Consider the following 15,957-nt stretch of genomic DNA (forward strand, 5'->3'; position numbering starts at 1 on the left):
AATAATTATTTTAAGTGTAGATATACTTTTTCCATAACATTTGAATTCTATTTAATTTTATATTGCTTTTCTCCAATGAGTATGAGATCCATAAGCCCAGCAAAGGTGCTTTAAATTCCAGCCTTGTTTTCATTTTCGGCCCAATGAAAACCAAGGCCTAATGCAACCAACTGTGTAAATCCAGCCTGGATGACGTTTATTGAACCCTATACCAAAAAAGTGGGGGGAAATCATTTCCAGTGGGTATGGAATAATCTAGTTTTTTTTCTTATAAATTTCCATGAAATTTAAACTCACTAAAATTACTCTGCATAAATTTTAATTTGCATTGTATCAGAGAATAACTATAGGATACTTTTATTTTCATATTTGTAAGAAATGATTGTACCGAATTGGCACAGTGTCAACAAATCAGCAATACCAAAACATCACGAGATAATGAAGAACATATATTCATATCAAATTTGTAAAAAAAATGCTAGCAAAATTAACTGCAATGCAGTTGTCATTCTTCCCAGTAGCTTCCTGACGAATTTCTCCGAGGAATTTTGTCTATTGGGCTGTTTCTCCTTGACAATGACACAGAAAACCTGTGTTACATTGTACCGATAGTCCGCTATTTCACAAATGACTCCCGTGTACTGTACACATTTCACGCGCCCCTTCCAACTTCTTTAAAGCAGGAATGGCGACCCCGATGCACATCCTGCCAATCCCAGCACTGCCCAAAGCCGCCGAGCATTTTGTGCCCCCCCTCCCGCAATCACAATTGCTTTGCAAACTGGCAAAACCTCTCCCAGTCTCTCCCGCCTCTCTCCTGTCCTTCAAAAGCCTCTTGAGATAAGCAGCCAATGAGAAAATTCATGGCGATGACCTCTGGCCAATGAAGTAAAAGTGACGAATCAGTCGTCAGGCGGTTTTGGGGCAGTAGGCCCAATCGCCACGATCTGCCACTCCTGCGCAGAGGGAGGCGGCGACAGTGAGGACAACCGAGAGAAGGAGGCCGAGCCGGCGGGAGAGGCCGAGCGGGTCAGCTCGTAGTTCTTTCAAGATCCGGGATGCCCTACAAGCTGAAAAAAGAGAAGGTGAGGGGGGCAAACGGGTAGGTCGGGAGGATGCTATGTTAGGAGGACGGAAATGCCCTAGTGCAAAAAACATGCCCAGGCCTGGCAAAGACCGACTCCGGGGCCTCCGCCGGGAGAGGAGCCTCCCCACCCGCGCGTCTCAAGCCGCAGGCTGGCAGGGCGGGTACGGGGGCTGCTGCAGCACTTTTATGTGCAAGAGTCACGGCAGCCCTTTTCGGGCGTCGCAGGCAGGATCCGCGTCGTGCAACAGTTCCAGGAAGCGATCAAGGCATACCTGCGTGCAATCAGACCTAGGTTTGCCACACATACAAACGTCGCCCGGCGCGCTTATACTGACACGCACGGTGCAGACAATGCAGTTTAGATTACCTCTGGCGAAGGCCTTTGGCGGTGGGGTTTGTGTAGAGCGAGGCGCTTGGAGAAAAAGCCGGCTTACGGGCGCCGCTCCCGCAGGAACCTCCAAAGAGGAAAGGCGGATCGAAGTTGTGCGTTTCAGTGGCCTGTTCATAAATAAAAGGACCGTGGATGTACCTGCATCGCGGAATGGAAAATGCCGGGGGCTCGTACGATTACAGCTCAAGATTAAGATGTGCAAAAGCGGCGGGGTGGGGGTGTGTGGGGGGAGACAACTGCACGATGCATAGACAATTGCGGAGGTGGGGAACAGAGGAGGAGGGTTGGTTGAGGAAACATGAGAGAGGATTTAGTAGAGATTGGCCCGGTTTTGCAATACAGAAGATCATGCTACAAAGAGTGAAAACAAAATGCACATTCTCACTTTGGTAGTAGAGATTTTTAATAGGCGAGTAGTTGCAAAAGCGCTGTTCTCTTTGTTAGGCGTGTATTTACTGGCCTTCCACGTTCATGCAGGTTTTTGCATGAGATAGACACTATGGCATAGATAGGCCTTACATTCATCTTTATGGAAGGTACCATTGGTAGTCTTAGAGAGACTCTGCCCTCTTATCCAGCATTGCACACTTAGGAAGTTGTAGAACACATCAGAGCTATTGTTGCCATTCTTACTAGATTGTGCAGTACCTAAGATAGATATAGACAAAACTGTGTACTTGTTCCAAAAACATTGCTAAGTAAGGAGCTGGAGATTAAGCAAATTCAAGGGCTGTGCATGTGCAGGCTGACATAATGCTCCAATGGTGCACGTACTTGAATAGCATACAACAATACAAGTGTGTGGGCATGCTTAAGTTGGTATGTTTGAGAAAGGAGCATTTTGAACAAATAGTATTGATAGTATTTTGTGTCAGCAAATATTTTGTATGCCATATGTGCAGATAGATGCAAAATACATTGTGTAGATGCTGAGGATACTGGTATAAGTGGACCTTGATTTATGGTCACAGTTAGGACCTGAACTTCCATCACAAAGCAATGTGGTCATTAAGCGAATCTGTCATCCTTCCTAACTTTGCTTGTTGGAAACCCCTGGGAAGGTTGCAGATAACGATCATGTGACCCCAGGATGCTGCAACTGTCATAAACATATGCTGATTGCCAAGTGCTTGAATTTTGTTATATGACCACAAGGACACTCCAATGATCATTAATGTAACTCACTTTTTTCAGTGCTTTCGTAATTTGGAATGGTCGTTAAATAAATGGTTGTAAGTTGAGTACCTGTAGATTTTAAATGGGCACATGTAATGGACATTACAAAATCATGTAATGGACTTTACTTATGCAGTTGTGTACAGTTGCAAGTAGATGGTAGGCTTTGTTTCTCTAGGTGGCAGAAATCTACAAAAGGTACATCAGGAAGATGAGTATAAGCACAGATCTGATCAAATAATAAAAGGGCACACCAATAAAGAACATTAATGGAATGCAAGTTAATATCTGTAAAGTTCATGAATGCATATATAGTACATGGCAGAAATGCATTGATCAGTTGCAGAGAAGAGATACCCCTTGTAGAGTACATAGTCATGCTAAGTCTAAGATTGAGAAATATGGCATGTCCAGTAATGGAAAATGATCATGCTTTCCTTGCAGATTTCAAGTTTATGTCTAAAGTACAATAGTTCTGTCTAGAACTAGCAATAGTGCTGTCTAAGTTGTAAAAATCTGGATGTGTCCTAGATAGCAACAAATATGTCTTTGTATTATTTGAGGTCGGCTGTGTTTTTGTAATCCAACTGAGAAAGATAGCTGTTTAAAACCTGGAAAACTGCATCTTAGCAGTGTAAAAGAGACTACAGGTGTCAACAGTTTGAGCTGGCAACAAATGGCTTGATACCTTTGACTTTGTATATAAAACATTTTAAATTCAAACATCATTGAAAGTGCTTTCAGTGCTAAATGGCCATTTTAACTTTAAAGTAGGTTGGAACAGTTCTGGTAGGATTGGAAAAGCTTGTTTCAAACTTGAAACAGGTATTTCGAGCTTAATATATTTTTCATGTACTTAGTCTTGACACATTTACTTTTAGTCTTTACACATTTTTACAACTATGCTCAGTTGATTTCAGCAAGGCTTTTGTCTTAGAAGACATTTGTAGGACGTCTTCTGCTAGTATATTGTGTGTGTTCTAGAGTTTTCTTCTACATTTTATATTTTTCCTCTTTTAAATATGTTTCTAAATATCAACTTTGTAAACTTTTGCACAGTCTTAACATAATTTGGGTGCATCCTATTAGTTAAGAAGAATGATACAAGTCTAAATTAAACTAAGAAAAAAAGACACAATTCATAGCACCTAAATAACATACATGCAGTTTAATCCACTAGCAGGCTATGTAGTCTGTAAGGTGAAACACAATATTCAAATTTTTTGAACAAAATACAATAACATACATTATTAGAATTGTGCTGTTGCCATAAATGACAGATTTTTTAAAAAGTCATTTAAAAAACTACTGTACATCTGACAATGTGTTTTGAAAACTTAGGGGGTAGGTGGGAACTTTTTTGCCTTTGCTTGGAATGATGATAGTTATACTTTCTTTTTTCTTGTCATAAAAGTAGAATTATGTCAGTTCTAGTTTCTCTATCTCCACAACAACCAGTAGTACCAATTCAGCTATTATTATTTTCATTGCCTTGCTCTCTTTGGTAGCAAAACCTATCAAATCTCTTCTGGCAATAAGTCTAACAGATTTATTGTGGACTATATTTTTGTAGATTGTAGTTTACTTCAGAATATGCAACTGTTATGTACCTTGTGATCAGGGGTGGGTTTCAACCGGTTCGCGGCGGTCCCTGCGAACCGGTTGGTCGCCGAACCCGGAAGTAAGTAACTTCCGGGAACGGCAAAGGGCCCCCCCCACGCGCGCCCGCGCACCCGCTCCCGCTCCTTACCTGGTTTTGACGAATTCTGCGCTTCCACGCATGCGCAGGATGCATACAGCGCCTGCGCGATCCTCCAGGAGCAGCTGGAGCATCGCACAGATGCTAGTGCGCATGCGTGCGCCGTGCACGCGTGCGCCGTGCGCGTGCGCGAGGACGCCGCACACGTCCGCGAGGACGCCGCCGGCCTTGTTCCAACCGAACCGGTTGGAACGGGGCGAGAAACCCACCCCTGCTTGTGATATTTAGAGGTGACCAAACTTGATAAATAATGTTGATGTTTAAACCACCACAAATCTCTCTCTTAATTTTTACTGTCTAGGAAAATACAACTATCCCACGGGAAATATCAATTAGATTCACTTGTCTTGGCAGAGTCCAGCAGAGACTCAACAGTTTAGTTTAAAACTACAGTCAAAAGGCACTTTTGCAGGGTGGGGTAGAGGGAAGGGCTTAACAAAATTGGGTGACCATTCTAAAAGGAGAAGAATAAATCATTCTGGGGAACTGCCTCAAGAGTGATTTGCTTTGCCCAGATCTATCCTATGCTGGGAAAAGGATTTCTATTTGCATGAGTTTGTGCAATATGGTACAGTATAGCAGTTTTGTTTATAGGAAAGTGCCTGTTTTTCACTTGCATGGTACCTATCTTGAGGACAGTTTTGTGGATCACTGCATCTAAATATGTTTGGCTGGTTCTGCATTTGTATCTTTCATTTCTTCTGCCTTTCTTCTAGGAGCCTCCAAAATCTACTAAAAGCACTACAAAGGCCAGCAGCAGCAGTGGGAAGGATGGAGGTAATGCAACAGAGAATTCAGAAGAGGTAATGGATTGAATTAATATCTTTTTTACTTTTCTAGATTTATTTTCTGAGCCTCTGATTAGGGTGACAAATTGATTCAGAGAGAGAAAACGACAACTATTCTTTTTCTTATGCCTTGATAAGGTTCTAACCTACCTCTCCCTACATTAATGCTGTTTAGAATTTCTTGACTACAATTCCCGTAATCCCCAGTTTGCTGGGTATTACAAGAATTGGGGTCCATTACATCTGGAGTACATAGTATGGAGAAAAGAAAGCCAACAAAGAGACTTGTAATAAACAACTATCCTAAATTCTCTTCTAGTTATAGAATCAAGATTTGGATAACTTGTAGCCTTTGGCCTAAATTACAGAGTGGTTCACAAGCAGATAGTTCAGACCCCTACCAAGTATGATCTTTCTCTCTTTTAACAATTTCTGGGGCTTGTCTGTGCATCCTGCACTTTGGGGCTTATGGGCCTCTGCTTCTATGGACCTGGTGCTTAGTGCTATTCTTGGGCTGCTATGATCAGTGCCTCAGTGCTGTCTTTTAGTCCAGCCTTTTCCAGCCACTGATAGGATTTCCCAATGTCTGTTACCTCAGCTATCTGTCGATGGTATATCCCATGCAGGGTCTTATCTTGCCATGGCACTTCCTCTGCTTGATCTTCCTCCCACATCTGCTGCTGCCTCAGGCATTCTCTCAGCAGCTCATCTTTAGGTGCCATCTTACTGATGTAGTCGTGCGTGCTCTGGGTCTCATCTGTGACTGTGGCTTCGGCACTCACCAGATGGTGAGTGTGTGTGTGTGTGTGTGTGTGTGTCTTGTGTGTAAACAAGACACATTTTTTTTTCCAAAATGAAAATTATTCAAGGAAAAAAACCTACAACTGTTCATAGAGTCATAAAAGGTGTATCAGTACAATGGTAATCTCAGAATGTTTTCAGTTTTAGTGCTTTTTTGAAGATAATTAATGATAAGTTCAGAAAGGTACATGTGGCAGAATAAATGTATTACTTGTTGGTGCATGAAATATATTCTGCTGATAAACAGCAACCAATGTTTGAAAAAGTTTGGAATAATTTTCTTTGACTGCCGAAAATAGCACAAGCAAGTAAAGAAAGACTAAAAACTTCAAGTAATTCTAGCGGAGCCTTCCCCAACTTGCTTCCTCAGATATGTTTGAAGACTCTAGAACAGTGTTTCTCAACCTTGGCAACTTGAAGATGTCCGGACTTCAACTCCCAGAATTCCCCAGCCAGCATTCGCTGGCTGGGGAATTCTGGGAATTGAAGTCCGGACATCTTCAAGTGCTGGCTGGGGAATTCTGGGAGTTGAAGTCCGGACATCTTCAAGTTGCCAAGGTTGAGAAACACTGCTCTAGAATTCCCAGCCAGCATGGCTGCTGGTTCTGAGAAGTGGTAAGGAAAGCAACCAAAGCAGAGCAGTAGTTGAGGTAGAGATGAAAAATGCAATTAGCTCTGTGTGGTTTGAGGAGGCTTTTGTTGGACACTAATACATGCTAGCTTTATGTAGCTATCAGCCCTTATAAGTAAACTATACAGGAAGCAGGACAATATGCGCTAATTCTTTCTTGTAAGGCTACATTGCAAGTCTGAAGGCACAAACTTCCTGCCTTCACTTTTTACTATTTGAACCATTAGAGTGTATATTTCCTTTTTTTTTTTTCTCTTACTGTTAAGTGACTGCAGGCTCCTGCCTCTCGCAACAGAATATTTCCTTCACTCCCCGAGGTCATTCATGCATTTCATTACATCAGTACATGGTGTAGTTTGCTTATTCATAATTTGTTCATTAATCTGAAATTTGTTATGTTCGTGCTGCATTCTAAATTTTTAAGTCATTGTGCACAAGCTACAGTAAGTGTATGGGATTGAAGAACATATTAAACCAAAAACAAAGCAGCTACTACCTTATATTTAAAATAAAACAAAATACTTCCCTGCACTTTCAAAGCATGTGGTGGGGAAGGCTAGGCTAGGCCTTATTTCTTTGCCATGACCTTTCTGTCAATCAAATAATTGTTGACTGCTTTGCACTGACTTCTGGGTAGATCAACCCTTGAATACTCATTTGTTTTTAGAGTAAGTACAGCTAAGGAAAGTTCTTCACAGCAGAAAAGAAAGCTTGGCTTTTAAAAACAGGTATAAAAAGAACAGTGGATAAAGGCCCAAACGCACAAGTAAAGGGCGAATATTGAAAAGAAAGTCAAGAGAGCAAAGGCAACTTCAGAGCCAACATTGATAACAAGCCCTTTGTCCTGTACCCCGTAAGTGAGAGCAGGATGCTGGTAAAATGTAAAGAGTTAGAAGAAGGAATCCAGTCTCTGCCAGAAAACAACCATTTCTTACCGATTCTGTCAACTTCTGCATTCACAGTGCAGTTTTTATTTAGTTCTTTTATGTGGAACTAGGAATCTTCAACATTGCGTTGTACCTCCTTTCCCTAGCAGTGTACAACAAAGAATATACGGTACTCAAACAGGAGTGCTGATTATGTTTTTTGATTTTTCTTTTCTTTTTGTTAAAAAGAAATAGTTCCTTTTTCATACGTTAGGTATGAAGACGGCATAGGAAATACCCTTTCATATAAAAAGGAGTGAAGGATACTCTATCCTCTTTACCTGTTTAAATTGGGCAGCTTGTCACCCAAAAGGTACTCGTAATCTTCTGTCTAATTTCCAATGGCTTCTGTAAGAGATCATTAAAGAGGCTATTTGCCAGTTATTTTATCTTGAAATCCCATAGTTATCTTAATTCCTTCCAGCTGCATCATTATAGAATCATAGAATTGAAAAACATCTCAGAACTCATCTAGTCTAGTCCTCTGTTCAGTGCAAGGTGTTTTCCCAGACTTTTTCAGAAATTGGAAGAGAGAGTGCTGTTTACTATATTTCACCCTATCCTTGCAGATGAAATATGGGAAATAAATCTAATAATTAATGACATAAAAAATGAACTATTTCCCACATGCAACTTATCCTGATTAGAACAGTTGATCAGTGGAACAACTTTCCTCCAGAAATTGTGAATGTTTCAACACTAGCAGTTTTTAAAAAGAGATTGGATGACATTTGTCTAAAATGCTATAGGGCTTCCTGCTTGAGCAGGGGGTTAGACTAGAAGACCTCCAAGGTCCCTCCCAACTCTGTTATTCTCTTATCTGTCTGTTAGTGTGTGCTGCTTTTTTTAAAAAAAGAGAAAGTGGTAGGAGTCTCTACAGTTTTTAACAGTACCTGTATCTTTGGTTCAAAAGAGGCCATCCTTTCTATTTCTTCTTGTTCTCAAAATAGGACAGGGAGTATTTAGCCAACAAACTTTGAAAAAATGTATTGCTGAGCGAACTACAATAATTTACATGAAAACACTTCAAAATATTCTGAACATCTCTTAAAAATAATATATCCAATAGATGGGCTGACTCTATCAGAAATTCTCTGGTGAGGCCATATTAGTAATAATATTCCGGATGTTAACTGTTTGACATTTTGACTGCTTAAACCAATACAGTGTTTCTCTCCCTTTTTAAGGCACTTTGTTCAAGTTTCTGGAATTGAAAAGTGGCACAAGACCTCTTTGGATTTATAATGAATTGGCTGTGGTGAATCTCGTTAATATGCAGTGGGCAGCCCTGTAGACTGGCAAGCTGCCCTATTGTCCTTGGAAAAAAAGAGGAGAGCAAGTATTATGCAGGGAAAAAAAGAGGGTATATGCCATCCATTTCCTAATGTCACTGGAAAGCATCATTTTGTATCAATTGTTTCACACATTATTTTCTAGTCCAGGGAATCAATATGTTTCTCCCACTTTTTCTTATTATCTATTTTTCATTCTAGTTCCTAACCTATGATGACTTCTCTGCGATCCATTGTGGGAGTGTTTACAAGCTTATAGGGACAGCTGCTTCCATTTGAAATTTCTTTATTGTACTGCTTTGAATTAGCCAGCAAGTTGCTAAGGGATAGATTTGTGAGGGGAAAAAAATGAAGTCAGAGCCATTGGTATAATTCCAGTAGATGTTTTGTCAGCGTTGGTCACTGAGCCTCTGTTGCAAAATGAGGGCAGCATTTGGGAATAGATCCAGCTGAATTCTTTTTCATTTGGTGCTAGTATTTTTTGTCTCCTTAGTTTCCATGTGCCTGTCAGTTTCAGCCTTTTCTTTTATTAATGTACGGGTAGTCCTTGAGTTACAACCACAATTGAGCCTGACATTTCTGTTGCTAAGCCAAACAGTTGATAAGTGAGTTTTGCCCCAGTTTATGACCTTTCCTGCCACAATGATTAAGTGAATTCCTGCAGTTGTTAAGTTAGTAACATTAATAGCTCCCCCTGTTGACTTTGTCTGAAGGTCACAAAAGGTGATCAGACACTGCAACTATCATAAATACATGCCAGTTGTCAAGTACCAGTGGTGGGTTTCAGCCGGTACGTCCTGGTACAGGCGTACCGGTGGCAGCTGGGAGCAGTGGCCACCGTACCAGAATGGTGTTTTGTTGCCCCCTCGCGTGTTTCTTACCTGCTTTTAAGCCAACCGTGCCATTTGCACATGTGTGCGCAGCATATGGTGCCTGTGTGACCTCAGCCGAGCAGCTGGAGTGTCGCAGGGCGGTGGGTGCGCATGCATGCACAGGGTGCGTGCCCGAGGTGGATGCCCGGCCTCATCGCAGCGTACCGGTTGCGACGGGATCTGGAACCCACCACTGCCAAGTACCCGGACTTTGGTCACATGACCAGGGGGATGCTGCAACAGTTGAAAAAAACAGTTGAAAAAAAGTGTGAACAAGGGTCATAAGTAATTTTTTTCAATGCTGTTGTAATTTTGAATGCTCACTAAATGAATGGTTGCAAGTCGAGGACTACCTGTAATTGTTATGCCAAGTCCTCTTTCATTCCCTTGATTTGGCAGAATTTTGAAAAAGATGTGTGGCAGCAATACCCATTTCTGCATAGAATTTTGTGTTGATAATTCTCTTGTGTTATTTTATTAATATATGCATTGTTCTGGGAACCAACAAAGGAGAATATTTGTAGCTCAGGGTTGAAATGAGGGGTTCTTGATGCTCTCTGGGCTTGTTTGTTTTCTTGCAAATGTTTCCTTACCCGAACTAGGCAACATCATTAGTTGTCTAGCAAGGAGGACTGTTTGCTGTCGTTTTGTATTCTGGTGCCTTGCCTGTCTGGGTGGGCGGGGGAGGTCTTAGAGAATCTTTGGTTGGGCTGTTTACTGATGATTCTTTGGCAGTTTCTTGATTGGGGTATTGCTTATTTGATTGCTGGTATGGAATTAATCTATGCTGATCTGAGTGCTGATTACTGGTGGAGAGGTGCTGGAGTCTTTTTCTCTTTTGGGCTGGTTGATTATCTCTTTTGCATATGCAAAAAAGATAAGACCACCCCCACCCACACAGACAGGCAAGGCATCAGAATATAAACTGACAGAAAACAGCACTGATGATATTACCTAGTTAGGATAATGAAACATCTGCAGGAAACAAGCAAGCTCAGAGACTATCAAGGACCCATCATTGTTCTTGGTGTGAAATGAAAAAGAAATAGCAATCTTTCTAATATTGTTCCAAGAAAACCAAATAAATACTCACAACCTGGACAATGATGATAGGATATTGGAATGTGAGTTCCATTGGTGAGAATCTATCCAACAAATCTGCTATGGAAGAACCGAGGATCGTTATAAGGCACTGTATGTGTGTGATTGCTGTGATTGGGTTGATGTGTCCAAAGGCAAAAGGAAATATGCTGCTGAAATATATACCTGCTACCGTGTTACCGTGCTTGGCCTTATTTTCCGGAAGGTCTTAATATTTTAGAGGTGACAAGCGTGGTCACTTCATGGCTGCTGCTGTGTTGCAATATTTTTTGGGAAGGCTTATTTTAGCGCATGTGCTCAAAAGCCCGATTGGGCTTATTATCTGATGAGGTCTTATTTTCAGGGAAACAGGGTATTGATACATTGAAAGTCAGAACCATATCAGCGCAAAAATGTCAAGACTGAACGCTGAAATTCTGGCATTCAGTGAACTCCAATGGTTCACTTAACATAAGAGGAGCATCTACTGTGGATATTAAAATTGTGGAAGCAACAGTAGATGTCATGATTAATAAAGAAGTGCTAGACTCAATGACAAAATAATCTTGGTTTGAGTCATGGTAATTCTTTTGAAATTATAGTGATCCAGATCTGTGGTATAACTGCAGATGAAACTGATGCCCAACAGTTCTATGCTCCTTTGTGGCATAATAGAAAGTAGTACCTACCTATAGAAAGTTAGCACCCACCCCTCTTAGAAGAATGAAATATTCTAGGAAATATTATATTTCCCCTAAAAGAGAAATAGAAATATTAAAGAAGACAGAAACTCAGAGCTTCTACTTCCTGCCCCCAGCAGATATTTGGTGCCCATTGAGAAGGACTGGGCCAGCCTATCTACAAAACAAAAGGCCTTCAGCTCCAGGGTGATGGGATTAAGACATGACCCTCCAGGACATAATATGATTATCTAGCAGCAGGACTCACTGCATTGCAAAATCACCTGAGGACATTGCATCACCCTCCAGGCTTCAACCAAACTTGATTCAGACAAACCTGACCCCATGGGAATCTGACTACAGCCAATAGAATACATTTTTTGCACAGGAACAGGAAGCTTAAGGACAAGGCCCAAGAGAGGGTATAAATAACCCTCACTCCACTCCATGTGGTCAGCTGTCCAGGACCTCAAACATATGTGCTCCTGTTTATCAATAAACCATCTTTCCAATCAGCCTCCATGGTTCCAGTGTCTTTCTCCATGCTTAGAACTGAACCAGATGTACAAAGGTGATTAGGGGATTGGAGACTAAAACATATGAAGAACGGTTGCAGGAACTGGGTATGTCTAGTTTAATGAAAAGAAGGACTAGGGGAGACATGATAGCAGTGTTCCAATATCTCAGGGGTTGCCACAAAGAAGAGGGAGTCAAACTATTCTCCAAAGTACCTGAGGGTAGAACAAGAAGCAATGGATGGAAACTAATCAAGGAGAGAAGCAACTTAGAACTGAGGAGAAATTTCCTGACAGAACAATTAATCAGTGGAACAGCTTGCCTGCAGAAGTTGTGAATGCCCCAACATTGGAAGTCTTTAAGAAGATGTTGGATAGCCATTTGTCTGGAATGGTATAGGATTTCCTGCCTAGGCAGCGGGCTGGACTAGAAGACCTCCAAGGTCCCTTCCAACTGTGCTATTGTATTGTATTTCTTCCAACAGCATCAAAAGAAAACATAAGTAGTGCTTGATTTCTGACCATAATTGAACCTAAAATTGCAGTCATAAGTTGAAGTATCACATGACTGGATAAATGTTTTGGCATTTTTGTTTCAGAAATTTTTAAGCAAACATGATGGTAGTTAAACAAATCCGTTATACCTAATGGGCATTTTTTTTTTGCCCGGAATTGGAGGTAAGTGAGGAAACTGGCAAAAAAGTAAAAAATTGCAGTCATGTGACTGCAGAACACTACAAATAGTCATAAAGTTGAGCCAGTTGTCAAGCACCCAAAATGCGATCATATGCCCAGATTCTGGCATTCATTTCATAGGGAATAAATTAAGAATTTGAAAGCAGTTTGAACTGTTTTCCCCAGAATATGAGACGGAAGGACTAACCATCCTTTTCCCAAATAAGACACTGAAACTTCTATTTGTTTGTCTTTAGTAATGTATTTTGTTGTTGTTTAGTCGCTATGGTGTTGTATAGTCACAAAGACTAAACTTTTTGTGACCCCAGGGACCTCCCTAATTTGCCCAAATTCATGTTCATTGTGTCGATGATGCTATATCTAACCAATGTTTTATCTGTTTCTATTTATTTTCTGACCCTATTCAGCCCAAAGATCTCTGTTTCAGTATCTTGACTGAGCTGGAACCAAATATTTTAGAATATATATTTATTTATTAGATTTATAGGCTGCCCATCTCACTATCGAGGTGGCTCTGGGCAACTTAATATGAAATTAAGTGAACCCCAGAAAATATTGGGCAATTTGGAAGAGTTTTATGAAATTCCAGCAGAACAAGATTTTGCTTGTTTGTTTGTTCATTCATTCATGCATTCATTCATTCAATTTCTATGGCTGCCCATCTCTGTCAATGACTTTGGGCAACTCTAGATACTGCTCTTGAGATGCTGCTTGCAGTTTGTAAGGAAGAATGGAAAACACAGTGTCATCCTGTCTACCGGTATTTAGCTTATATGCAGAATATACCGGATAAAACTAGGAGAGAATCAGAAATAGAAATTAAAATGACTGGAAATAGTATTAAGATATAATGTTGATATCATTTGAATGGCTGTGAGGGGAACTTAAAAAAATCTCTTAATAGGTGAAAGATGGACGTGCAAAAGCTATTCTCCAATGATATTAATTTTTAAAAGCAAATGTTATATCAACTACTAGTGCCAATGCTGTCACCGAAGCAGTAGGCATGAGCTTAAATGGACTCTAGAGCAGTGTTTCTCAATGTTGATCAACTGAAGATGCGTGGACTTCAACTCCCAGAATCCCCCAGCCAGCAGAGATGGCTGGGGAATTCTGGGAGTTGAAATCCACGCATCTTCAGGTGGGCCAAGGTTGAGAAGCACTGCTCTAGAGGATGGTAGAGGACAGGAAGGCTTGGAGGAATGTTGTCCATGTGGTCGCGATGGGTTGGACACGACTTTGCAACTAACAACTATAAGTGCCAATGCCATGCAAATTAGTGAAGAAATACTGTAGGGAAACCAATACTCAAAAATCTATGGAGGTGGTAACTTTAACCATGAAATAAAGGTACCTGCTACTTGGACTAGATAGCTAAGGATTATGACAAATCAAGACAAAATATTGAATTGTAGAGAGATTATAGTACCAACAAAGTTACTATTAATTATAGGTAGTCCTCGACTTACAACAGTTCTTTTAGTGACCATTTGAAGTTATAACAGCAATGACAAAAGTGATTTATGATCGTTTTTCACACTTATGACCATTGCAGCATCCCATAGTCACATAGTCAACATTCAGGCACTTGGCAACTGACTAATATTTATGACCCAGGATCATGTGATCCCCTTTTGGGAACTTCTGACAAGCAAAGTCAATGAGGAAGCTCGATTCACTTAACAACTGTGTTATTAACTTAACACCTGTTATGATTCACTTAACTGTGGCAAGAAAACTCATAAAATGGAGCAAACCTCACTTAACAAATGTCTTATTTAATAACAGAAATTTTGGGCTCAGTTTTGGTTGTAAGTAGAGGACTACCTGTGCATGGTCTTCAGAAAGGTTAAATGAACTTTGAACTATGATGCTGAAGAAAACATGATATTTTGTATAATAATAAGAACAAACCAATACTGAATACAGTAAAACCAGATAACTAATTAGAAGCACTAACAGTGACAAATGATGCAGAAGGAAGCCTTTAGAGATGCTCCTGATGCTTAGAAAATTTGAAGACAATAGAAGAAAAGGGCTTGCAGAAGACAAGATGACTAGATATTTTCAGTGATATCACAAACTTGAATTTAGAGGAACTTAAATAAGTAGTTACTGATGGGTAAGCATTGCTCTTTAGAAGGCCAAATCCTGAAGATGAAACTCAAATACTTTGGCCATCTAATGAGGACTCACTAGAGAAGAGCCTAATGCTGGGAAAGATTGAGGGAAAAGAATAATGGGACAACAGAGAATGAGGTGGCTGGATGGAGTCACCGAAGCAGTAGGCGTGAACTTAAATGGACTCCAGAGGATCGTAGAGGATAGGAAGGCCTGGAAGAACGTTCTCCATGGGGTCGTGATGGGTTGGACACAACTTCACAATTAGCAACAACAACAAAGCATGGTGAAATGTTCATTGGTTCACAAGGATCACAAGTGAAAGACTACTCAACATTCTATAACTAGAATGCCAAGTTTCTTTTTTTTTGGTTTGGTTTGTATTACATTTTCAGAAGCATCTGTCTTGGGAGACTTTTAATTAGTTCTTTATGAAGTCCCAACTGAATTTTCACAGAGAAAAACAATATAAGAAGAAGAAGAATTCCTAACATAGTAAACACACTTTACTATTCAGTGACCTGAGTTGAAGGCCCTGGATTCAAACTTTTTCAAAATTCAGTGTAAACTGCTATGTTAGGAGTAGAGCAGGAGCTTTATTGTCCAGGGTCCTGGATTCATTTCTGGACTCAGGAAACCTAATATCAGTCAGTTTAGAGATGCTAGATAGATTAGTGATCTTGTATAGTATAATATAGCTTTAGTATGAACTCTGTTCTTACTATGATGACACTGTTTTTGCAATTTGACCTTTATAATTCCTTGGAGCTTCAACAGGAACATTTTTCTTATCCTCTGTGTAGGTAGTAGAGTTTTTATTCACACTTCTCACAGCTGACAATTCTTAAAGCAAATAGAACTTCAAAATTTATATTGTCTGTGCAATTTAGTTCTCTTTTTTTCTACTATATCTTTTCTGCTTTTGGTGTTATTTGATATGAAATTAATCTCTCAGATAAGAGACTGCTTATTAATAATCAGCAAGGATGAACTTAACACGTCATGGCTGAGTCATGCATGGGATGCTTGCCATTACATTTCTGTTGTTTTGATGACTTAGTTGGATGCATGAATTGTTGCCTTTTGAAGCACTGTATTTGAATTTATCTGGAGCAGTACAAGTATTCTTTCTATAACAATCT

General features: G+C 40.3%; 1 protein-coding gene across 5 annotated transcripts in view; it reads left to right on the forward strand.

Moving 5' to 3' along the window:
- The first annotated feature begins 945 nt into the window (after nucleotides 1-945).
- The window catches only part of PPP2R5D (protein phosphatase 2 regulatory subunit B'delta), a 52,012-nt gene continuing 37,000 nt past the window's right edge, over nucleotides 946-15,957 (forward strand). For 4 of the 5 annotated variants that reach the window (XM_014052365.2, XM_014052367.2, XM_087717637.1 and 1 more), the window contains exons 1-2: nucleotides 946-1,085; nucleotides 5,130-5,216. In XM_014052365.2, coding sequence (XP_013907840.2) covers nucleotides 1,059-1,085; nucleotides 5,130-5,216 — 114 coding nt within the window. In that variant the 5' untranslated portion in view covers nucleotides 946-1,058. Of the gene's footprint in view, nucleotides 1,086-4,912; nucleotides 4,982-5,129; nucleotides 5,217-15,957 lie in introns of those variants that run through there. The other variant, XM_014052366.2, reaches the window with a different exon arrangement.

This window comes from Thamnophis sirtalis, unplaced genomic scaffold, assembly GCF_051295495.1.
Source record: "Thamnophis sirtalis isolate CommonGarterSnake01/CBP01778 unplaced genomic scaffold, rThaSir2_p1.2 scaffold_6, whole genome shotgun sequence".
Taxonomy (NCBI): Eukaryota; Metazoa; Chordata; class Lepidosauria; order Squamata; family Natricidae; genus Thamnophis; species Thamnophis sirtalis.